Source organism: Myotis myotis, unplaced genomic scaffold, assembly GCF_014108235.1.
Source record: "Myotis myotis isolate mMyoMyo1 unplaced genomic scaffold, mMyoMyo1.p scaffold_m19_p_9, whole genome shotgun sequence".
NCBI classification, from domain to species: Eukaryota; Metazoa; Chordata; class Mammalia; order Chiroptera; family Vespertilionidae; genus Myotis; species Myotis myotis.
In genome coordinates, this window is record NW_023416401.1 from 57,543,338 (window position 1) to 57,567,556 (window position 24,219).

At 47.1% G+C, this 24,219-nt stretch overlaps 1 protein-coding gene across 7 annotated transcripts in view; it reads right to left on the bottom strand.

Annotated features, from left to right (window-relative positions):
- Positions 1-4,868: 4,868 nt before the first annotated feature.
- DLGAP4 (DLG associated protein 4) overlaps positions 4,869-24,219 on the bottom strand; it is a 180,914-nt gene continuing 161,563 nt past the window's right edge. For 4 of the 7 annotated variants that reach the window (XM_036320938.1, XM_036320942.1, XM_036320941.1 and 1 more), the window contains 6 exons: positions 23,208-23,569; positions 20,463-20,551; positions 19,517-19,935; positions 8,457-8,548; positions 6,987-7,142; positions 4,869-6,192 (listed from right to left, as the gene is read on the bottom strand). In XM_036320938.1, the coding sequence (XP_036176831.1) occupies positions 5,974-6,192; positions 6,987-7,142; positions 8,457-8,548; positions 19,517-19,935; positions 20,463-20,551; positions 23,208-23,569 (1,337 nt within the window). In that variant the 3' untranslated portion in view covers positions 4,869-5,973. Of the gene's footprint in view, positions 6,204-6,986; positions 7,143-8,456; positions 8,549-19,516; positions 19,936-20,462; positions 20,552-20,793; positions 20,874-23,207; positions 23,570-24,219 lie in introns of those variants that run through there. The other 3 variants (XM_036320939.1, XM_036320940.1, XM_036320944.1) reach the window with 3 other exon arrangements.

The following is a 24,219-nucleotide window of genomic DNA, read 5'->3' on the forward strand; positions in this document are numbered from 1 at the left end:
CGATGTTTCTAACTCTCTATCTCTCCCTTCCTCTCTGTAAAAAATCAATAAAATATATTAAAAAAAAAAAAAGAATACTCTTTAGCATTTCATATAATACTGGTTTGGTGGTGATGAACTCCTTTAGCTTTTTCTTATCTGTGAAGCTCTTTATCGGACCTCTAGTTCTAAATAATAGCTTTGCTGGGTAGAGTATTCTTGGTTGTAGGTTCTTGCTATTCATCCCTTTGAATATTTCTTGCCACTCCCTTCTGGCCTGCATAGTTTCTGTTAAGAAATCAGCGGAGAGTCATATGGATAACTACCTTGTAGGTAACTAACTTTTTTTCCTGCTGCTTTTAAGATTCTCTTTTTGTCTTTTGCCCTTGGCATTTTAATTATGATGTGTCTTGGTGTGGTCCTCTTTGGATTCCTTTGTTTGGGTTTCTCTGTGCTTCCTGGACTTGTAAGTATATTTCTTTCACTAGGTAGGGGAAGTTTTCTGTCATTATTTCTTCAAATATGTTTTCACTATCTTGCTCTCTCTCTTCTTCTGGCACCCCCATAATTCGGATGTTAGTAGGCTTGAAGTTGTCCCCGAGGCTCCTTACACTATCTTCATATTTTTTTATTCTTTTTTCTTTTTGCTCTTCTGGTTAGGTGTTTTTTTTTCCTCGTATTTAAAATCATTGACTTGATTCTTGGGATCCTTAGTCTACTGCTGAATCCCTGTATATTATTCTCTTTTTTAAAAAAATATATTTTATTGATTTTTTACAGAGAGGAAGGGAGAGGGATAGAGAGTTAGAAACATCGATCAGCTGCCTCCTGCACACCTCCTACTGGGGATGTGCCCGCAACCCAGGTACATGCCCTTGACCGGAATCGAACCTGGGACCTTTCAGTCTGCAAGCCGACGCTCTATCCACTGAGCCAAACCGGTTTCGGCTTTGTATATTATTCTTTATTTCAGTTAGTGTATGCTTAATTTCTGACTGGCCCTTTTCCATTTTTTTGGCATTCTCACTAAGATCCTTGAAGGTCTCACTAAGTTCCTTGGAGGTTTCTGGAAGATTCTTGAGTAACCTTATAACTATGGTTTTGAACTCTATATCCAGTATTTTGCTTTCTTCCATTTCTTTCATCTGTGACATGTTTCTTTTTCTCCAATTTTGGCTGCTTCCCTGTGTTTGTTTCTATGTATTGGGTAGCTGCTAAGTCTCCTTGAGTTGATAGAGTGGCTTTGTGTGCTAGGTGTCCTATAGGGCTCAGTGGCTCAGCCTCCCCAATCACCTGAGGTAGACACTCTTGGTGCACCCCTTTGTGGGCTGTATGCACAGTCTTGTAGCTGAGCCTTGATTACTGTTGGTATCACTGGGAGAAATTGACCTCCAGGCTAACTGGCTGTGGGGACCAGCTGTGACTACAGTGGGAGAGCTGCTGTGCAGGAGACACCCTTATTAGGCAGGACTTGCTTCAGTGGGGCTTTGGTGTTCACTGAATCTGCCCCTTGAGTGTGTCACTTATGGATGTGAAGAGTTGTAATCTGGTATGGTCTCACACTGATCACTGGGTACACTGTCTCTTGGATCTCCAAGGAGGTGCAAAGTGAGCCACTTCCTAGGGCAGTCGTGGGCAAACTACGGCCCGTGGGCCGGATCCGGCCCGTTTGAAATGAATAAAACTAAAAAAAAAAAAGACTGTACCCTTTTATGTAATGATGTTTACTTTGAATTTATATTCACACAAACACTCCATCCATGCTTTTGTTCTGGCCCTCCGGTCCAGTTTAAGAACCTATTGTGGCCCTCGAGTCAAAAAGTTTGCCCACCCCTGGCCTAGGGCCACCCAGCAGGAGCTACAGAGAGATCTGCAGATTTCTCCTCTTTGTATCAGATTTGGAAGTGCCTAGACAAGGCCCAGCTGTGAAGAAAGGCAGGCTGGTGTTGGTGCCGGCCTTTTATTGATAGCTTTGGGGCTCCCTGACCCAGCTGTTGCTTGGTTGATAGGGTTTAGGCTGAGAAAGGACAGGCCATTCATATGCAAAAGCCACTGCGCACAGCTTGGGTGGGGTTGTAAATCTGGTGGGTGTGGGGGTCTCAGGGAATCACGAGGGCAGAGCAAACAGAAATGTCTGCCAGTCAGCCCTGCACCCAGGAGGTCCCAGCACAGAAACAATGACTGCTGGGAGCACCTCCGTCTGGAAGAAAGCTAGCCCTGTGTTCCTGCCCTGATGCCAGACAGTCCAGTTTCTCCGGTACCTGTCTGGGTCCCCCAGAGCCTTGCCCAACACTGGAGCTCAGAACAAGTGGGAGCTTGTAAATTCAGTTCGCGGTGCCGCCTTTTAAGAGGAGCGTCTGGGTCTCTAGCAGCCTGTGTATCACTCAGCTCCAATTCGCACATGTTTTTACAGTCTGTAGTTCTTACCGCCTGTAGGGTCTTCTTTCCCCAGCTCTGGAACCCTGGGCTGGGAGTCTGGTGTGGAGCTGGGACTCCTTGCTCCTCCAGGCAGCCTCCAAAGCGGTGATCTCCCTCATGATTAAAAAAGCAGCATACCCGGGTGCTGGACCAGCCCGTTCTGTGCCTCCGCACCTTCTACCAGTCTCAGTGCGCTTTCTTCTATACCTCCCTAATTGTATCCACTCAGCCAGCTTTCCCAGTTCTGGATGATAGTTGTTCTGTATTTTAGTTGTAATTTTGATGCATTAGAGCAGGGGTCCTCAAACTTTTTAAACAGGGGGCCAGTTCACTATCCCTCAGACCATTGGAGGGCCTGACTATAGTTTAAAAAAAAAACTATGAACAAATTCCTATGCACACTGCACATCTTATTTTGAAGTAAAAAAACAATACGGGAACAAATACAATGTTTGTATTTGCATGTGGCCCGCGGGCCGTAGTTTGAGGACCCCTGCATTAGAGGGTGGTGAGGGAACTGTGGTCATGCAGGGATGTCCCTGTTCTCAGGAGCTGTGTGGTATTTGTATAGGGGTGAAGCAGCGTGGTGGATGCAGCTTACTTTCAAATGGATGCGAGAAAACTGTGTACGTACCTGAGAGGGATGATGCAACTATGGCAAAATGTTGACAATTGGTGATTTTGGGTAAAGGACATGGTGTGGTGTTCATTATACTATTCTTTCAAATCAGGGCAGGGGGTTCCTCCACTGCTGTGCCAGGGGCAGAGAGGGGGCCCAGATTCCACACATCAGACACTCCCCCCCCCCCCCCCCACTGGGCTGATACAAGGAGGGCAGGGTCCTTCCCTAAGACCCTGACCAAAACGCAAGGCCCTTCCCCTGCTGCAGCAGCAACACTCATGCTCGGAGGGGTAACAGTCCACCCTGGCCCCACAGGCCCGGCATGGGGAGAGCTGTGCGGCCAGCTGGATGGTTGCCCTTAAATCCAGCCTGGCTGTCTCCTGCATTCACTCACACCCTGAGTGGCTGTGCCCAAGAAACCTCTTCACTTACCCTTTAAGTCACCCCCAGCTACATCTCAGGGTAGGGGTAGGCCCATGAAGGCTCCAGTTCTAGTTCATCAGAGCTACCCATGGTCACTGCTCAGCGTCACTAACAGGGTCCAGAGATGAGAGCACGCATTCTGAGCACGAGCGGTCTGGCCCACAGGATTGGGGTGAGCTCTGAGAGGCCCCACCAGGGGGGGGGGCAGCCCGAGTAAAGCCCCTGGGAAGGTCGCTCTGTGCATCCTCTGGGCCTGAGTCACTGGGAGACCAGGTGTCTGCAACCTAGCCTGCCCCAGGCCTTTCTAAAAGGCATGTTCTCACCACAGGGCATCAGAGCCTCCCATCCTTCTGCCTAGAATCCCCGTCCGCAGAAGTTAGTGAACACCCACGTCCTTCCAGCTGACCAGAGTGCTCTTGGCCAGGCAGGTTCGGTGGTGCCATCGCAGGTCCCCACAGCTTGCTACCACCTGCTGTAGACTTGGATGCAGGTTCAGTGTCTGTCTCCCCACCAGAGTGAGCGCTCTGAATGAACTGTGGGTGCTGGGCCTGGTAGAGGAACTCCTCGGGAAGCACGTTCAGTGCACTGTCAGGGTGGAGGCAGCTGTGGGGGTGAGGGTATCGAGTACCCCATCCCAGGACATATGCAGAGTTGGGTCTGGTTGTTAGTGAGGGCAGCCCATCTTGGTTCCCATACAACAGCTATTACGCATTTATTTCTCAGAGCAAGCCAGTAAGTAGATGCTGTACACGTGTCCAGGTGAGGAAATTGAGAACTTGATTTTCTTGCCCAGGATCATGGAGCTGGTGATTGACAGCTGGAATCACGGCCTCTGCCCAGGCCCGCTGTCTTCATGGAGCTGCTGTTTGGGAGGGAGTCTGGCTTAGTCTTCTGGGGAGTCTACTCCCCCTGCCTTCTCCCAGCCTGGCCCACCCACCACAATAACACCATGAGCCCTTGGTACACGTTACCTCATTTATTCTCACAACATGCCTGTGAGGTAGGGAGGGGCAGGGACTGTCCCCATTTTACAGAGGAGGAAGTTGAGGCACACAGAGGTCAAGTGACTTGCCCAAGGTCACAGACGGTGGCCAAACTGGGATGGGGCCCCAGAACAGGCCCTCAGTTCACCCAGGGCCCCTGCAGCAAGTGCTGGACATGAGGACGTCTCCAGTGCTGTAGCCTACACCCGGCAGAGAGCAGCCCTCGTGCACTGAGCTTGCTGCAGGCTGGGCCTCGCCCTCCCCTCCTCCTGCCCTCCCCACAGACCCGGGCCATTGCAGCTCAGGGCTCATGACACCCTGGGAGTGGGGCTAGGGGGCAGGGGAGAAAGAAGGGTGGATGGGGTAAAAAAAAAACAACAAAGAACAGAACAGAAAACTTAGAGGCTGGGCAGGTGGGAGACGGAAAAAAAAAAAAAGGCTGCTTACACACAAAGTATATATTTTTACACACACTTGTACACACACCTAGATATAGTACATGTAAAAATATATGCTATTCACACACCTGCCTCCTGCCAGGTGCCCCAAGAGCCAGCGGTGGCGCTGGTGGGCATGGGTGAGCAGATGGGTGTTTGTTAAATATACACTCTAAGAGGTCTATGTGCATATGTACACATACTACAGACACAGCCGCCTGCCCCCCCCCGGGTACTGTACACAGGCTTAGCCAGGGACAGACAAATGGGGTCCCTCAAGTGTCCTCTGTGAGTCACTGAGCCATACATTTTGCTGGAAGAAGGGCTGGAGAGAAGAAAAAGGCAGGAGTCTGGAATGTGATACTGTAGTTTTTATCTCATTTCCCTCCCAAAGACTTATACCCTCCTCATCTTTTCAGGGAGATGCATCACCTGCTTGAGGGCTGGCAGATCACAGGGTGGGGGTTGCTTCTGCTGAGAGGAACCTACATCTGTGTGTGTGCACATGTGTGACTTGTGTGAGCACTTGGTGGGGAGGGAACATGTGTCCATCTCTCTGTCCTCTGGGCTCTCCCCTGCAAAGAGGGCTGAGACCCAGAAAGCCACCAGCCGGGATGGTGACCCCTGTGTGAGCTCTGAAGGGAAAGAAACGTAAGAATGAAAACTTCGAGGTCAGCGTGAGGGTAGCTGGGAAAGGAAGGACATGGCAGGTGCCCAAGGCTGCCCTTGGACTGTCGTCTTGTAAACAAGCTCGTTTAAGTTCTCATTAGACAGAACAAGTAAAAAGACTGCAACCTGCAGGCTGGGCCGGGCGTTGCTGAAGTCCCTCCATCTAGTCCACCACGGCCAGCAAGAGGAAAGAAAGTTTTATAGTTTTGTGTTTTTGTTGACTTTTTTTGTGTGTGAAGTCTTCATAACCTAAAGCTGGGAGGGACCCAAAAAAGCCAAATTGTGAGCCCTTGTATGCATCAATTTGAAAGTTGGCTCAGGGTCTCTAGATAGAATAACCATACTAAAGGTTGAGAAAATTTTGTTCCATTCGTATTTAGTTTGTGTGTTTTTTTTTTTTTTTTAAAATGACTGAAAATTGTTGGCTTCCTGCTTCCTGGTCTCAGAGCCGGGTCTGGGCCTCAGGGACGTAGATCTCGATGCTGTCCGCACTCTCTGTGGCCGAGTTCTGCCTCACAGAAGCTGCCCGCTTGGCGGCCAGGAGTCTCTTGCGCGCCTCCTGACGCTGCTTGTCCCCGGTGTCAGAGGCCTTGTCGCGGCTCACTGCCGGCTTGGATTTGGCTGGCTTCTTTGGGACCGGAGGGGGTGGTTTCTTTTCTTCCTTTAGTGAGACAGTGAGGAGGGAAGAGAAATAAAATAAAGGTGCCACCTTTGGTGTGGCACTACCACTCCCTATATGCTGGCAGCTGTAGTCTCCACCCCAGCCTCCCGCATCGGGCACAAGCAACACACATTTGGAATCAGGAAGCCACAAGAAGCAATGATAGTGGGAATAGCACAGGCATAGGAACAAAAAGCAAGCTTAGAATCCTAGAATGTTCCAGCAGGAAGGGATAGACAGGTGACCTTTTCCACCCCTGCTCTGAACCATTGGATCCTGAGACTCAGGCAGGAATGATCTGAGTCACAGCCAGAGATGGGATTAAATTCAGGGCCTCCAACTCTCAGGCCACATGCTATTCTAGGGGATCAGAACTTCCAAGGCCCACAGTCCAGTCACCATAGGGTCACTGGTTCTGCTGTTTTACAGAAGAACCTGGGCCTCAGGGAAGAGCTGGCTCTGGTATACTCCTGCGTAGCCCCAGGAGAAGGACCTTTTTTCTGCCTCTGGAGTTTCAACAGCCTATTCTAGTGTTCAAGGCTGTGGGCACCTCTCCAAGGAGCCCCATTTTCTGAACATGCAGTGGCAAACTTCAGAGGGCAGCCTCACTACACAGAGAGAGCAGCATGCTGGATGAGTGCTGAGCATGGACCCCACGCATGGATGGACGTGAGCCCCCAGCTCAAAGACGACACATGGAGAAGGGAGCCAAGCAGCACTGACCGATGTGGGCAGCGTTATTGCCGACCAGGAATTTGTCCCTGGACTTCCCCTCCGCACTGCTCCATGCTCACCTTCCTCTTCTCGGGCGTCTCCACCAGCTGCCAGCTATTGGCCTTGAGATGGTAGAGTTCATCAAACTTCATGCTGATGTCCTCGATGGAGAGCTGTAGCAGGTCCCAGAACCCTGCCAGGTCCTGGGCTGTTGGACGTGGGTTGGCGTCAGGGTTCTGTGGGGCAGAGCGTTATCAGTGGGACAAGCAAGGCAGAGACATGTCCTGCCCCCCGGCCACGGTTGGGGTCTCTTGGGGCCTAGTCTTGCTCTCCTATTCCCAGGGTCAGTACTGCATGAGTGAATTAAGGTAGTTCCTTGTTAAGGGCCATTAGTAAACACTCTGGCTTAATCTGGCTTAATTTACGTCAGCTGAAATTAAGCGCAAGGGCAAAGCCACGCCCTGAAGGCGGAACCCAGTCAAGCGATTGGATGCCACTCAGTCTGACTCTCCCGCCCAGTGGTAAGGGGATGGATCTCATGATGTCGAAGGCCCACCCAGATGTGATGTAACTTCCTGTAATTTGAGTATATAATAAACAGCTTGCACACTCTGTGTCTGTCCCTCCATCAGAGGGCAGGCTCTCTCTGTGTCTCAGTCAGAGGGCAGACATCACACCCAGCCCAAGCTTTTAATCTAATTTTATGTCTGTCTTTCATTATTCTTTAATCCTGAAAGCGCCTCCTAACTTGTACAAGCAGGTTCACGGCTCCCCCTCCATGCGAGACGCAGAGAAAAGGCCACAGCCCAAGCGCGCCCGGCATAATTCCTGGTCACTACCAGCCCTGATGGTGGAGATCTTTGGGAGAAAGAGCAAGTCCCATCATGAGAGTAGGCTCTGCACATACATGGGAGACTGAGGCCTTTGCCACCACGGTAGGGCTGCAGGGAGGAAGGCCCGCCTGCCCCTCTTGCATGCCAGGCCAACAACAGTTCTCATTTTACAGGGAGAAAACAGAAGTCCCTGACATGGTCTCACAGTCAGGTGGGGAGAAGCCAGGATCCCTCCCATCATTTTGTTCTCTGACAACATGTTCCTCATCATGACTGTCCAAGCCAAACCCCTACAGGTCCTGGAGACGAACACTGACATTGCCCTCTCCCTCTAAGAGTACAGCCCCTTTGGCGAGTTGGAGAGAGGTTTTCACACTCCCAGCAGGAAGGGGTGAGGAAGAGGGAAACCCATCAAGCCTAGTGGTGATATTTTAAAATTTCTTACCTTGACTGTTTTCTTATATGCCTAATATAAATAAATCAATGCTAACTGAACTTTAACTTTCATTGGCTATTTTTATATCAGTTTTCTGTTTCAAAAGGTTTAGCGATCTGAAAAGACCACTCCTGGCCCCTTTCTTGCACTAGGCATTGTCATCACCTTTCTATTGCCACAAGGAGGTCACAGAGGCTCAGAGGGGTTAATTCAGCTGAGGGAGCTGGCAGGCTGCCAAAGGCTAGAAGCCCTGCTGTGGAGTAAGAAAAAATCACACTCACCAAGTTTTGCTCACAGAGGCCCCGGAACTGCTGGAATTTCTGGGACATCAGTAGCTGGGCACTGCCCACAGCACTGAGGACTTTTCCTAAGACTGAGAAAGAGAAGGTGGAATAGATTGACTGAGCCAAGCACAGGTTTCCTGGGTGGAAGGCAGGACACGGTCATAGCTTCCATCTCCCTGCCCCATCTTGCAATACCAGTCATTATTAAGTGACTAGAGACCCAATGCACGAAATTCGTGCAAGGGGCTCCACCCTTGCAGCCGAGGCGGCCTGCCTCGGCCTTCACAGCCCCAGTTTTGTCTGGAAGGTCGGCTGGTCTAATTAGCATATTACGCTTTTATTATTATTATAGATGGCAGTTGGTCTTTGTGAAAAATGCAAACAATACATAAAAATGAACTCCATTTTATGGCAATAAATTTGAAAACAGTTTAAGCGGAAAATTTTTCCAGAAAAATGTAAATTACTCTCATAGACTCAAGAAGAAATAGAAAACCTGATTAGGTAAATAACTGTTTTTAAAAAGTGAAGCAAAAAAACACAAACAGTGAAGCGGAACTTAAGCTTTCCAGAAAAAGATACCAGGCCTATGTAGTTTTACAGATGAGGTTTTTTTGTTGTTTTTTAAAAATATATTTTTATTGATTTCAGAGAGGAAGGGAGAGGGAGGGAGAGATAGAAACAATGATGAGAGAGAATCATTGATCGGCTGCCTCCTGCACACCCCCTACTGGGGATCGAGCCCGCAACTCAGGCACGTGCCCTTGACCGGTATCGAACCTGGGACCCTTCAGTCTGTAGTCTGACGCTCTATCCACTGAGCCAAACTGGCTAGGGCTACAGATGAGGTTTTACAAAACCTTCAAGGAACAGATAATCCCTGTCTTATATTCAAACTCTTCCAAAGAGTAAGTAAAGATAGAAAATGACACAACTAATTTCAGGAGCCCTGACAGCAGATAGGACATGCCAAGAACAGATCACTTTCATTATGAACATAAATGTAAAAGTCTTAAATAAGATATAAGCAAACAGACTCCCAAAAGAAGAGTTAGCCAGGAATACAGGTTGATCTTTTAGTGTGACTTTAAAGTGGTGGCCTAAAGAAATACTACCTCCCATTCCTCTCAGAAATCCCTGAAAAGCAAAACAGAGTAAACAAGAAGTGGAAATGCAAATCGTATCTGATAGAACCTGGAGCACAATGTGAACTGCTGCCACATGACCATGCGCCGGTAGCCACACAGGGACAGGTCTTGAGGTTGAAGGTCTCAGATATCGGTGACAGTTTTGAGTTCTCCAAAGTAGCACACCTTGAGAGGAGAGGCCAATAATCTCTTATTTAAAATGAAAGGGGATGTGGACTGTAGCAGGGCTTTCCTGAACCTGGTTCAGCACCCAGGCAGGGGAGGTCTTTGCATGGTAAGCAGCCCTCCCATAATGAGCTAATGACAAGAGGAACCAACACAGGAGCTAAACAGGTATTATAGGAACAGCAAGTGGCAAGTGAACATTCACCAGAAAATTGTTGCCAGGGAGTAGATGAAAAATATGACATTTAGTTCTAAGTCTGTGAAAACAGTTCAAAGCAGAGATTGAGGTGCTCCCAACAGATGCAAGACAATAGAAAGAGATAAAACATGAGCTCTGGAACTAGGTCATCACAGAAACAAGGGGTACACTACAAGCAGCACATGAATAAACGCTGCTGAAAACCAGATAGGCCAAGGTAAACAATGTAAAACACTCAAACTGCTTGATTAAATGAATAGCTAAGCTGCTGAAAATAAAATGAGTATCCCTCCCCCTTGCCGGAGATAGCAGGATGTGCCTGGCTTGGTCTAAAGTAGAGTGGGAATACAAAAAAAAGTCTTGAACTCCTAACCATAAGACTGCACTTGGGTACCTTATTTTTAAAAATATATATATTTTATTGATTTTTTTTTAACAGAGAGGAAGGGGTAGAGAGTTAGAAACATCGATGAGAGAAACGTCGATCAGCTGCTTCCTGCACACTCCCTACTGGGGATGTGCCTGCAACCAAGGTACATGCCCCTTGACCGGAATCGAACCTGGGACCCTTCAGTCTGCAGGCTGACGCTCTATCCACAGAGCCAAACCGGTTAGGGCAGGGTACCTTATTTTTTAAGAAATAAAAGTTACATGTATTAAAGAGAAACTATAATGAAGAAAGTAATTGAGAGGCCTGGAAGAGAGAGGGAGAATATCAGCATTCTAAAATAAGAGAATAGAGAGAAGGGAAGAAAAATATTCAAAGAGATAATGATTTAGAATTTTCCAGAAATGGCTGACACCAGTCCTCAGAGTCTGAAATTCAAATGAATCCAAAGCAAATCCACACTTATTTACAGTAAAACCAAAGACAAAGAGGAACTCTTAAAAAGCAGTCAAAGGGAAAGATGAACCTTTCCAGTTTTAACCCTGCCCCACTCCGGTTCTCCCTCTGCAACCTTCCCTCAGTGCTCCTGCACTCTTCGGAGGACCATTTCAGATTTCTCCTCACATAGATTTCTCCTAAGCCTCCTCCCACTTTCTCACTCTGCAGTGATGCCCCTCAGCATCAGCAGCACTCAGGTGACCTTCTTAAAACCCTCATTCAGTTGGGTTCTAATTGCCTTTTTCCACCTCACAGTCACTCCTGCTCACTGCTGCAGCCACACTGGCCACCTTCCCTAGGCCTGGAACATGTCCATCATTTGCCCACAATAGGATTCTCTGCCCCTGCAATTACATCTGATCTTCAGATCTCTAAGATCTCTTGCCCTTCAGGTTTCTGCTCCAATCACCTTACCAGGGAGGCCTTTTCTGACCTCCCTAAATGAGACAGCAACACTGCTTCGCCCATGCAAGCTCCATGAGGGCAGTACTTTATTTTGTTCACTACTAAACACCAAAAACTAGAACAGTGCCTGGCAGATCGTAGGTATTCAGTAAACTGCTCAATTAATGAAGGTTAGGACCAGAGGAGAGAAGCTACTTCTCCCTACTATTTCACAATGTCCTTAAGTTCTTGCAGTTAGACAAGCTATGCATGAGATACAGTAAGATTAGAGACCCACAAAATTGCCATTTTAACAAACACTATGATCATTTATGATGTGAATCCAAGAGAACTGAGAATTATTCAAAGCTGCTTGACACAAGATCAACGTACAGGGATCAAACATCATTTCTATCTACTAGCAATAACAAATTGGAATACATAAATATTTAAAAACTAGAGGCCTAGTACACGAATTCGTGCACGGGTGGGGTCCCTCGGGGTGGCCTGTGGAGATCGGGCTCCAGCTCACGCCCCCAGCCTCGCAGCTCTGCAGCCCTGCCTGGCATCCCGCCTTGGCCTGGCACTGCCCCCTCACCTGCTCCACCATCCCGCCTGCGGGCAATCAACTGGGGCCGGGCCCCCTGCCCAGCTCCCTCAGCACCTGGGAGCTGGGCGGTGGCTCAGCCCCCCACAGCCGCTGCTGGTCGCCACCTGTGGGATGATGGGCCAGGTGATTGGGCCCCGCTCGTACCTGCCTTGGCCTGGTGCCGCCCACTCACCAGCTCCACCATCCCCCTGCTTTCCTTGGGGCCCATCAGGACTGCTGCCCACTGCCAGTACCGCTGACACCCGCCATATTCCGCCCCACCCTCTGGTGGTCAGCGTACATCATAGTGAGCGGTCCAACTCTCAGTCTCCTGGTTGAACTCCTGGTCGAGCGACTGCCCGAGGGGAGAACTTGCATATTAGGCTTTTATTATATAGAATGAGCCCTGGCAGGGTGGCTCAGTTGGCTGTCATCCTGTGCACTAAAAGGTTGCAGTTTCCATTCCTGATCAGGGCTCATATCTAGGTTGTGGGTTTGATCCTTGGTTGGGGTGTGGGAGGTAACTTATCAATGTCCCCCCCCCCCACCTCTCCCTCTAAAAAAATCAATAAAAAAGCATATCTGTGGATGAAGATTTAAAAAATTTCATTTTACTATCAAAAACTAAAAGTATTAAGGAATAAATCTAATAAAATATATTAAGACTTTCATAGAGATATTAATCAAACAAATTTTTCTGAGGAACTTGACATACTAATTCTAAAATTAGTCTTAGATGAGTGAAGATGTAATTTAAGTTTTCTTTTTTGGACAAAAAGAATAAGGAAGGAGGATTCACCTTACTAGATACCAAGTCATGTTACAAAGCTATGGTAATTGTAGTTGTATTAACACAGAAAAGGACAAAAGAGCAGAGGAGCAGAATGGAGCCCAGAAACACACCCCTGCATATGTTAAAATCTGGCAGAGGTTGTGATTGACCTAGCATTACTAACCAGTGAGAAAAGTAAAGACTTCAATAACTAGTGTTGTAACAGCTGGCTTTCCATATGAAAAAAAATGAGATCCTAGAATGCACAAATACAAATTGCAGATGGATTAAACACCTACATAGAAATAAATAAATAAAACCCCAAACTTTGGCCTGGCCAGTGTGACTCAGTTAAGTGTTGACTTAAGAACCAGGAGGACACAGTTTGATTCTTAGGGCACATGCCCAAGTTGTGGGCTCAATTTCCTGTAGGGGGCGTGCAGGAGGTAGCTGATCAATGATTCTCTTTCATCAATGATGTTTTTATCTCTCTTTTCCTCTCCCTCTCTCTGAAGTCAATAGAAAACAACAACAACAAAAAACAAACTTTGAAACCATGAAAAAAATCTCTATGCTTTTGGAATACAGAAGGTGTTCTTAAGAATCAAAGATGCATTCAAGACAGCAAGAAGATATAAGAAATACAAACATATGCACCTAATGACAGACCATCCAAATATATGAAAGAAAAACTACCAAACTGAAGGGAGAAATAGTTCTACAAGAATAGATACTTAAATACCCCATTCACAATAATGGATAGAACAACTAGATGGAAGATAAGTAAGGGAATAGAGGACTTTAAGCAACACAACAAAGCAACTAGATCTAACAAACGTATATGGAACACTACCCAACAACAACAGAATACATATTCTTCTCAAGTGTACATGGGACATTTTCCAGGCCATAAATTAAGACTCAAAAGATTTTAAAAAAGGTAACAAAGTATCTTCTCTGATCAAATGGGATGAAGTTAGAAATCAATAACAAAAGGAAAACTGGAAAATTCACAAAATTGTGGAAATTAAGCAACACATTTAAACAACCAATGGATCAAGGAAGAAATCACAAGGGAAATTAGAAAATACTTAGAGAGAAATGAAAATGAAAACACAACATACCAAACCTACATGATACAGCAAAAGTGGTGCTAAGGTGGATAACATATAGCTATTAATGCTTACATTAAAAAAAAAAAAAAGCCCTGTCTGGTTTGGTTCAGTGGATAGAGTGTCAGCCTTCGGACTGATGGGTCCTGGGTTCGATTCCGGTCAAGGGCACATGCCCGGGTTGCGGCTCCATCCCCAGTGGGGGGTGTGCGGGAGGTGGCCAATGGATGATTCTTTCTCATCATTGATGTTCTGCTCTCTCCCTCTCCCTTCTTCTCTGATATCAATAAAAATATATTTAAAAAAAGAAAAAAAAAGATTTCAAATCAACAACGTAGCCTTACACTTAAGAAACTATAAAAAGAATAAACTAAATCCAAAGGTAGAAGAAGGAATAACAGATAATAAAAATTAGAGCAGCGATAAATGAAATAGAGAATAGAAAATAGGGAAATCAATGAAACCAAAAGTTGTTTCTTCAAAAAGATCAGCAAGCCCTAACTGGTTTGGCTCAGTGGATAGAGCACTGGCCTGCGGACTGAAAGGTTCCCGGTTCAAGGGCATTCTGGTCAAGGGCATGTACCTTGGTTGTGGGCACATCCTCAGTAGGAGGTGTGCAGGAGGCAGCTGATCGATGTTTCTAACTCTCTATCCCTCTCCCTTCCTCTCTGTAAAAAAAAAAGAAATCAATAAAATATATTTTTAAAAAAAGATCAAAACTGACAAACCTTTAGCTAAGCAGACTAAGAGAAAAAGAGAAGATACAAATTACTAACATCAGAAATGAAAGTCAGGATATTACTACCTAGTTTTATATTCAAATGATTGAACATAACATTATTCATAATAGCTTTTATCCTGCCATTAAAGGGTTTTGATCCTGATGCTTAAATAATGATTTTTTACAGAGAGAAAGGGAGAGAGATAGAGAGTTAGAAACATCGATGAGAGAGAAACATCGATTAGCTGCCTCCTGCACATCTCCTACTGGGGATGTGCCCGCAACCCAGGTACCTGCCCTTGACCGGAATCGAACCTAGGACCTTTCAGTCCGCAGGCCGATGCTCTATCCACTGAGCCAAACCCGTTTCGGCCTGATGCTTAAATAATGACTCTTCATCTTTGACGTTATTACCATATATTACTAACATTAACAGCATATTACCATGACTTTTGTTCTTTTTATTGTTTTATATAGTTAGCTTTTGGAAACTCTAAAATTAAGTTTTATTTTAACTTAAATCATGAAAGTAAAAAACAAGTGGAACCACTAGGCTTACAACAAAAGCAGCAATCTCCGGCTTCTTCCCTTCTTACTCCTGAGTCAATTCCTCACTTTTAAATACGAGTAAATAATCAAAGATCACTGGACATTCCAGAAAAGCCACTAACCCAAAAGACAAATATAAAAAGAACCCTAAAGGAAATAGAGACAATACAGGGTCAAATGAGAAGTTAAAAATGTTTATGTAAATCATATATGTGTGTGTGTGTGTATCTATATATATAAAAGCCTAAGCGACCGAACAACCGGTTGACCAGTTGCTGTGATGCGTACTGACCACCAGGGGGCAGGAGCTCAACGCAAGAGCTGTCCCCTGGTGGTCAGTGTGCTCCCACAAGGGGAGCACCGCTCAGCCAGAATCTGGCTCACGGCTGGCAAGTGCAGCGGCGGTGGTGGGAGCCTCTCCCACCTCTGCAACAGCACTAAGGGTGTCCAATTGCCGGCTTAGGCTTGCTCCCCAGTCGGACATCCCCTGAGGGCTCCTGGACTGCAAGAGGACACAGGCCAGGCTGAGGGACAGCCCCCCTCGCCTGAGTGCATGAATTTCATGCACCGGGCCTCTAGTATATATATATATATATATACACACACACACACACACACACACACACTCACACACACACATATATATATATACACACACACACACACACACACATACTAGTATACGTATATATGTATATATGTTTATGTGTGTGTGTGTGTGTGTGTGTGTGTGTGTGTGTATGTGTGTATATGTATAGCTCTATCCATAAAACAAGGATAAAAATTTTATGAAAAAGGAACAGAATAAGAAAGAGCTCTTATTTAGATGACCATAGTGAATATTTGATGGACAGAGTTTGGAAATAAAGTCAAGAAAAACTCCCAACCTCAATAGATTCCTCTATTAATGCACAGATGATCAACATGATTAGCCATCAGGAAAATGCAAATCAAAACCACAATGAGATATTACTTTATATCCACTCGGATGACTATAATCAAAAATACCAATACTGTTAAGAGTTGGTTAGGATGTGGAGAAATTAGAACCCTCACGTGGGAATGTTAAATGGTATAGCCTCTGTGGATAACAGTTTTGCAGGTTCCTCAAGTTACTAGCATTTCCACTCCTAGGTATATATCCAAAAGAAATAAAAATATACCTATATAAAACTTGTACACAAATGTTCATAGAGCAGCATTATTCATAGTAGCCCCCAAATGGAAATAACCCAAATGTTCATCAACAGGTGGCTGTATAAGTAAAATGTAGTATGTCCATAAAATGGAATGTTACTCAGAAATAAGGAATGAAGTACTGACATATGCTACAATATGGATAAACCTTGAAAACATTATGCAAAGCAAAAGAAGCCAGACACAATTACCATGTATTATAGTTATGGGGTTTCTTTTCAGTGATGGTTGCACAATACTGCCAACACTGCGAGTGTACTAACTGCTACTGAACTTTAAAAGAGTGAATTTTATGGCATAGCTCAAGTCTTTATAGTGTGGGGGAAAATAAGAAAAAAGAAAAAGCTTTCTAGAAAGAGAACAAAAAAATAGATACTAGGAGAAATAGATCAGAGACTGAGGATCAATCCAGCAGGTCCAACATCTGAGTGACAGGAATTTCACAGAGAGAAAACAAAACAAATGGAAGAGAGGAAAGTATTTTTTAAAATTAATGAAAGACTATTCTCAGAAATGGAAGACCCAAGTCCCCACATAAAGGGTGTCCCAAAATTCACGCAAGAAGTAATTTTGATAGAAAACACAGGTTTATAATTAAAAATTGTAAATTTTTTATTGATTCATAAAGTATACAGTATAGGGTTATGTATGGAATAGAATATCGGGTAAATGGCCTCCACAGCTTTGCTGGCACATACGCACTCTTTTGTTGAAATTTTCCATGACTGAAATGTGGCTGCTCAGGCAATAACAGTTAATGGTGCTTGCTATCACGACATGATAATCCAGTTTTTTTGTGCCGTGGAGGCCATTTACCCGTGAATTTTGGGACACCCTTTAGAAATGGCCTATTTGTTACTGGCACAATAAGTGGACAAAGACCCATTCCATAGCACATCATTGAGAAGTTTCACAAGATAAATAAAGTGAAGATCCTAATAGCTTCCAAGATAAAAAAAAAATACAAAGGACAAACTTTTCATTACAAACAATGAAAGTTAACACATTACATACAGCCCTTAAGATTCTGAGGGAAAACTATTTTCTACTTTATTTATATATATATAAATTGTATATACATATAAATACATTTATATATAATTTTTATTTATTACTTTCAACTCTACACCCAGCAAACTGTGTGAGGTCTGAATTAAAGACATGGCAGTTTCCAAAAATTTACCTCCAGTTGAAGGTATGCTCTAGTAAAATGAGGGATTGATGACAAGAAAGCAAAAGAACATGTGGTCCAAAAAGCATGATGTCCATCATGGGAAAGTGGCCAAGGGCAGTCCCAAGACCAAAAGGGAAGTCATTGGACAGCAGCTTAGGCAGCAGGCCCAGAAAGCTACCTGGCTAGATCAGAGCAGAGGATAGGAGAGGACAGCAGGGAAAACAGGAAATCATGTGTGCACATCTGGAGGGTTAGCAGATCTGGTGGAGCATATGAAAAAATTACAAATAAGAGTTTAGAAAATAAAGTATATAAGAAAGATGGGGCAACTATTCATTCTAGGAAAAACAAAATGTGTAAGAAAAGAAAATAGCCCTAGCTGGTTTGGCTCAGTGGATAGAGCGTCAGCCTGCGGACTGAAGGGTCCCAGGTTCGATTCCAGCCAAGGGCACATGCCTGGGTTTTGGGCTCAATCACCAGTGAGGGGCGTGCAGGAGGCAGCCAATTAATGATTCTCTCATCATTGATGTTTCTATCTTTCCCCTCCCTCTTCCTCTCTGAAATCAATAAAAATATATTTAAAAAAGAACAAGAAAAGAAACCATAATATATTATTTGGTTCTGCAGTGAACAATATATACATGCTCATAGTAAACAGAAATATTGGTTGTTATTTAACCCAAAACTGTGATGTAATATATGGAGGGTAGGACAGGAGGTGGAGGTGACAGAGCTAAATACTCATCTATGATAGCAGGAAATTAATATATAATGATAATGAATTTTAGAGTTGAAATAAAAGGTAATCACATTAAAAGAAGAAATGTGAAGGTAAGTACAAACACAGAATATGCAGCTGATGAGGCTGACAGTGGATAAGGCTAAGGTAGGGCAGTGGGTTGGGTGGCTTGTTAGCCTTTTAGTGCTCTCACTGATCCTTGTCTCCGTTCCAATTTTTAAAATACTATTGTAAAAAGTAATAGGTATATACCTCACAACAGTTCCCTGCACACACACAGTGGGAACTGACCCAGCTGATGTGGCTCAACCAAGAGGTCATTGGTTCAATTCCCAGTCAGGACACATGCCCAGCTTGCGGGCTGGACCCCCGGTAGGAGGGCATGCTGGAGGCAGCTGATCGATGTTTCTCTCTCATCAATGTTTCTAGCTCTATCTCTCTCCCTACCTCTCTTTCTAAAAATCAATATAAACAACCAAGAATGCTAATGCTTTAGTTAAAAAAAAAGATAGGAACTGGCCTAGAGGACAGTGAAAACAGTGACTCTGAAGCACTCTTTGAGTCATCAGAGGGTGCTTCTTCAGGCCCCATCCCATCAGGGGTCAGTGAGATGCTGGCTCCGACCCTCTGGATACCTTGCAGACCTGGTCTTCTTGGACTTTCTGTGCAAGGGGCTGGCTGAAGACTGCAGCCTTGGCTGAACCAGGCCAATACAGGTGTGGTTCCTGGCACTGTGGCCTGGAGCTTCCCACAGGAGCCTGCCTCCAAATCACCACTCTCCTATATATTAACCACCTGTGAATTTAGGCTCCCTACATATTTCTAGTTTTCTTGAACTAATTTCTCAGGGGAATATTTAGAAATAGGCATGGTATAGATAGAAACATAAGTGGAAAAGTAGATGACTTCTGTCTCACCGATTCATAGTTCCTTGAACCCTGTTGAGGCCCACAGATCCTTTTTGCTAGGTGCTCAACACAGAGCTGCTGAAGGCATAATCATGGTACCGTAGCACTCTGTTGGGTCCTTTACATGACTGCCACATTCAATCCTCACAATGTGCTTGCTTATGCAGCTAGAGAGTAGGATTAGCTCTACATAACATAAGGAAACAGGCTCAGAGTAACCTGAACAAGGTCACTTCCCTAGTAAGGAAAGAGCTAGGATTCAAACCCAGGTGTGACTGACCCCACAGCCTACTCAACTGGCAGCTATGGCCATAAGTCTTCTCTGGAAAAAGATTTGGCTAGGTAGATGGATAGATGGGGAAAAAAAAAATAAGAGATAAGCTCACAGCTGATGCAGGAAGAGAATCTGAAGGACCCTTCCCACTAGGAGGCTTGAGGCCGTCTGGTCAGAAGCTGGAGAACTAGTGTCCATCCCTTCTCCCCTCACCCAGGACAATGTCCTTGTAGCACCTACCTTCTTCAGAGAGGTTGTTCTCTTTGGTCTCCTTGTCCATCTGACAGCACCAGCCTTCCAGCCGCTCTGTTTCTGCCTGCAGCAGCTTCAAGAACCAGTAGCCATCTCGGCGGCAGGTCCCTGACTGTGTTGGCTCTGCCGGGGAGCTGGAGGAGGTCTCAAGCCAGGGGTCGGGTGGGGGCAGTGACGATGCCTCTAGGGCAGGGTCGCTGTTGTCTCCATAGGAGAGGTTGCGCTTGATCTGGGCAATCTTGGGGGCCTGCCGAGGGCCGGCATCAATGCTGATGGAGTTTGAGTTGGGGTGTGGGGTACAGTCTGGGAGGCTTCTCTCAGATGACTTACAGCTCGAGTCATTGGCATCCTGGGTATCTGAGTCGGTGTCCCGTCGGGAGGACATGCTGTGAGAGGGGACGCTGCTTCTGTGGGTGGGGGGTGGAGTGGGGTGGGGACAGGAAGAGATAAGAGTTACCAAGAGAGCCAGAGATCAGAAGCCACCCCAACCCGGACACACGGGAGACAGAGAAACGGATGCATCATCTGCTCACCATGCGCTTGAAGCGGGTCCCACAGCCCCCGTCTCATTCTCTGCTCAGCCCTGGCCCCGCCCACACCCACACGCATACACACACAAGGACAAGGTCATAAGGTTGTCTGTTTGCTGCAGTGGGGCCAGGAAGACCACCAACGTTGGGGTAGCTCACATCTCAGCCCAGCTGTGGCCCCGTGGGCTGATTCATCTCACAGAGCAACTGCTCATTTACCCACCCACCTGCCTGCCCGGCCTCCCATTCCTGGGCCACAGCCCACACCCAAACCCAGCTTGGTTATTAGAAATTCAGCACGGAGAAGTGGGTTAGGGAGAGCAGGAGGAGAAGGCACAGGGGAGGTGAGAGCAGAGGGAGGAAGAGGAGAGGGGAGAAGCAGCCACCACCTCCATACGACTTACCGCCAGTCGTCCTCTACCTGAACCCCGATGGACTGGAATTTGGTAGCGAGACTGGGCTCCTCTTTTGGCACTGGCTGAATGCAGTCAACCTTATTGAAGGACAAGGACAGCAACGGCACGGAGACAAAGACAAAAATAAAAAACAAACACCACACTTGATGCTGAAATTCACATTAGTGGGACGACGCAAACGGACATTTGGACAGACAAACACGAGGCATGCGGACACTGCACGTGGGCCCAAGGCCGGACCAGGTTAAGCCGGGCACTGCTCATTCGCGCGGAGGCGGGCAGGAGGTGGGATGGGGTGGAGATGACTGGCTTTCCCTACTCTGAGGAGGGTGCCATCACATCGATCGCTTTGGGTCCGTTGTCCTCCGAGAGGTGGGAACCGTTCCTTCTAGTCCTCTCCTTTACACGCATCAGAGAGAGAGAGAGAGAGAGAGGGAAAGGACGACGAAAGAGAAAGAAAACACACACACACACACACAAAGCCACAGCCGTTATCTGGTGTAGTTGAAGATGGGGCTGTCTCAAGGCAACAGTGTTCAGTTCCCCAACCCTGCAGCTGAAGGACAGGCTGGAGGTACCTGTACTAGGGGCAAAACTTGGACAGCAGTTCTGGGTTTGAAAATGGTCACCAATGGGAAAGATGGCAAAGTCCCTGGACTCTATAAGATGCCATTCCTGGGCCTCACTCACACTTGGCTGAGGTTACCTTTAGCACTGGTCTGCCTGGCAAGCGGTAGGAAGGGCCAGGGCCAGGGCCAAGTGCAAAGCTAGCATTCTTTGTCTATACTCCTGTGAAGTAGAAGGAAACACAGCAACGATAATGCCCTAGGCCTGCCTTTCTTTTCTGGGATAAAGGTGTATGGCCATGGAGTAGCCAGGCCAGCCCTTCCATGATTGTCATGAATGAGGGAGAACCCACACTTGACTCAGGGCTTGAGGCACAAAGGAATGGGACAAGGGCTGCCAGGTTATCCTTGGAAATTGGAGACTCTCCAGTCTCTTGGCTCTATGGAAGAAGTAGGGGCCAGGGAGCTTTCTGGGGCAGGGGACCGAGCACCAGGCTCCTCCTCGCCATGGGGATGTGGCCACATTTCTCCTTCAGCAAAAACAAGCTTGGGAAATGCAGCATCACTGGACAAGAGCACGGAATGAGGGTAGAGGTGGATCCGGGAAGGGGAAGCCCAGGATGGGCCCAAGAACTACAGTCCTTATCCCTGTGTATACTTCTGAGTAAAGGAATCAAGGATGAGCCTAACTCTCCTTCAGACCTTCCAGAAAGGTGAGAGCATCTGGTTTAGCCAGGAGAGGACAGAGCTACCCAAAGACTCTGGGCGGTCAGGACTAATGGTCAGAGATGAGGCTACTTTCTGTGTTCCTGGGAATCCCTCCTGGAGCACTGTATAGGGCAGGGGTTGGATCCCTCATGAAGGAGCCCAAAAAACAGGAGTGTCTCCTGGCCAACTCTCTCCTTATATATGCAGAGAAACTGAAATCCAGAGCTGCCTCTTGGGGGGGAAAAATTTCAGGCAAGTGCAAGAAATTGCTCAGTGAGCCTTGTTTGGTCCATTCAGTCCCCCTTTGTGTACCACGTTCCTTTGGCATTCTAGTGCTTTGTTATCTACTTGGCCATGTCCCTGCTCAGGGGCGGCTGGGAAAATGGAGATCCCTTCCAAACCTAAGCCACAATGCACACCACCTTCATCTTCCTGACTGTCCCCTGGGGTTGAGGTGGGGGGTGGGGGGGGAGAAGGAGTGAGTGGGGGCGGGGGCGGGTCGGGAGGGAGTTCCACCTCCTCAAGCTCTTGGCCCACTGTAGCTGCCTTTTCTGCCAAGTGTGCTCCACTTTAGTCTGGAGGTCTAGCCAGAGTAAGGAGAATCCTCTCAATCTGGATTTAGAGCAACTCTTAAAAACTGCAAGGCAGGGCCCAACTTTTCCCAGCTCTACTAATAGAAACAGATTGCTGACACTAGGTGCATGCAGGAGGTGCAGTGAAGCAGTGGAGGGGAAGCTAGTGCACCCAGCCCTGCTGTGTGTCATCATGGCCATGGGTGCACAGTGAGTTGGGCTTCCAGTGAGCAGACCTGGCTCTGGCCACTTGGTCCTGGAAAGTTATCTCCCTGGATCCTTTCCCATGGAGGGAGGCATCTGGAACGGCATCACACTTCTCAATCTGACGTAGGCCTGGTGCCTTGAGCCACCTACCTGTCCCCAGGGTCCAAGAGGGCTCTGGGCAAAGTTCCCCTTGAGTATCCCCTGTGGCTCAAGGGCCCTGGGTCCTGGGCCCCGGCCCATCCGTGTCTATGCTCCATGCTGCTCCCACTGCCAAGTGGGACTGTGACCTCCACACCTGAGTTGACCTTGGATTAGAGAACTGTTAGGCCAGTCCCGCCTCCCACGCATTGGCTGGCAGGGCAAAAGGTGGAGTGGACAGACAGTGGACAAACAGCGGACAGGAGATGGCTGGCTGAGTGTAACTACATTCACTGGGATGACCCATTGGAGGAGGAAGGACAGGTATCCACGGTTGCAGACTTTGCAGCACGTGTGGGCAAACTCAAGGAAGGTATGGCTAAGGGTGGAATTTGATTTGGCCACTTGTGACTAGATCCCCCCAAATACACAGATAAACCACTTTCACCCAGGAGACGTAGTGGGCCTTCACCAGATGTAATTACACGCAGACAGGTGCACAGAGCGAGTTGATGACACAGAGTGCAAAAAGGGGCCCCTACTTGTATTCCTATAGATGACAGTTTCCTTTTGGGGATGGCCTCAGGATGGGATTCGGAGCTGGTCAGTGTCCCTTGTTCACTCTTCAGAGCTGCATATTTTGGGGGTGGTTCTGGGGCCTCAGAAGCTGAGGTGACTCCACCCCGTGTCACACTGGGCGGTCGAGTACTGCTGTCCAGGCTGTCCGACGAGTTGCTCAGGCCCGACTGGCTTGTCACCTCACTCTTGTGGTCCTGGCTGTCCAGGTAGGTATCCTGGGCAGACTCAGTACTGCTCTGGACCGTGACTGAGATGAACGGCTTTGATGTGGTACGTGGAGGGACCGGTGGTGGGGTCTTCTTATACGCTACTAGGCATGATGAACCTGCAGATGGATGAGAGGAGGGCAAGGGACAAGGTGAGGCCCCCCAACTCTCTTAAGCCCCTTTCAAGTCTGAAGCCCTACCTGACCTGGCTCTAGCCCTGGCCTCAGCAGTTCCCTCAGCAAGGATTTCTGGAGCAGGAGAATGAGGATTAGACACAGCAATGACCAAGACAGACATAGGCCCTGGCCACCCTCATGCTAGGCGCCAAGGCCAAGTCTAGTGGGGGAAGCCAACGTGGACCAAAGACACCCTCCACCTCACTACAGTCACACACAATGGTATTATCTAGCTGTGGAATGGGCTAGGAGGTGAAATTCATGGTGCCAGAGGCTGTGACAGAGCCTGACAGGGGAGGCAGTAGCACCAGAGTGAAGGTCAGGACGGCTAAGGAATGGTTGACCTTGCTTTCCTCAGGCTCACTGAGAGACCTACTGCTCCTTTCCTTCTACTCTACTTTCCCTCTACCCCTGTTCTTTCTACTTGGATGTCCCATCTATGTCTGAGCAAAGACCAACACATCCCTCAGGGCCCAGCTAACCCTTTTCCCATCTTGCCATTCCCATCCCACCTCCTCCTCTTGTGTGAAAACCTATACACCAGTTGCCTCCCTCAAGACACCATCACATCTGGTCTGACTTTCCGTTCTCCA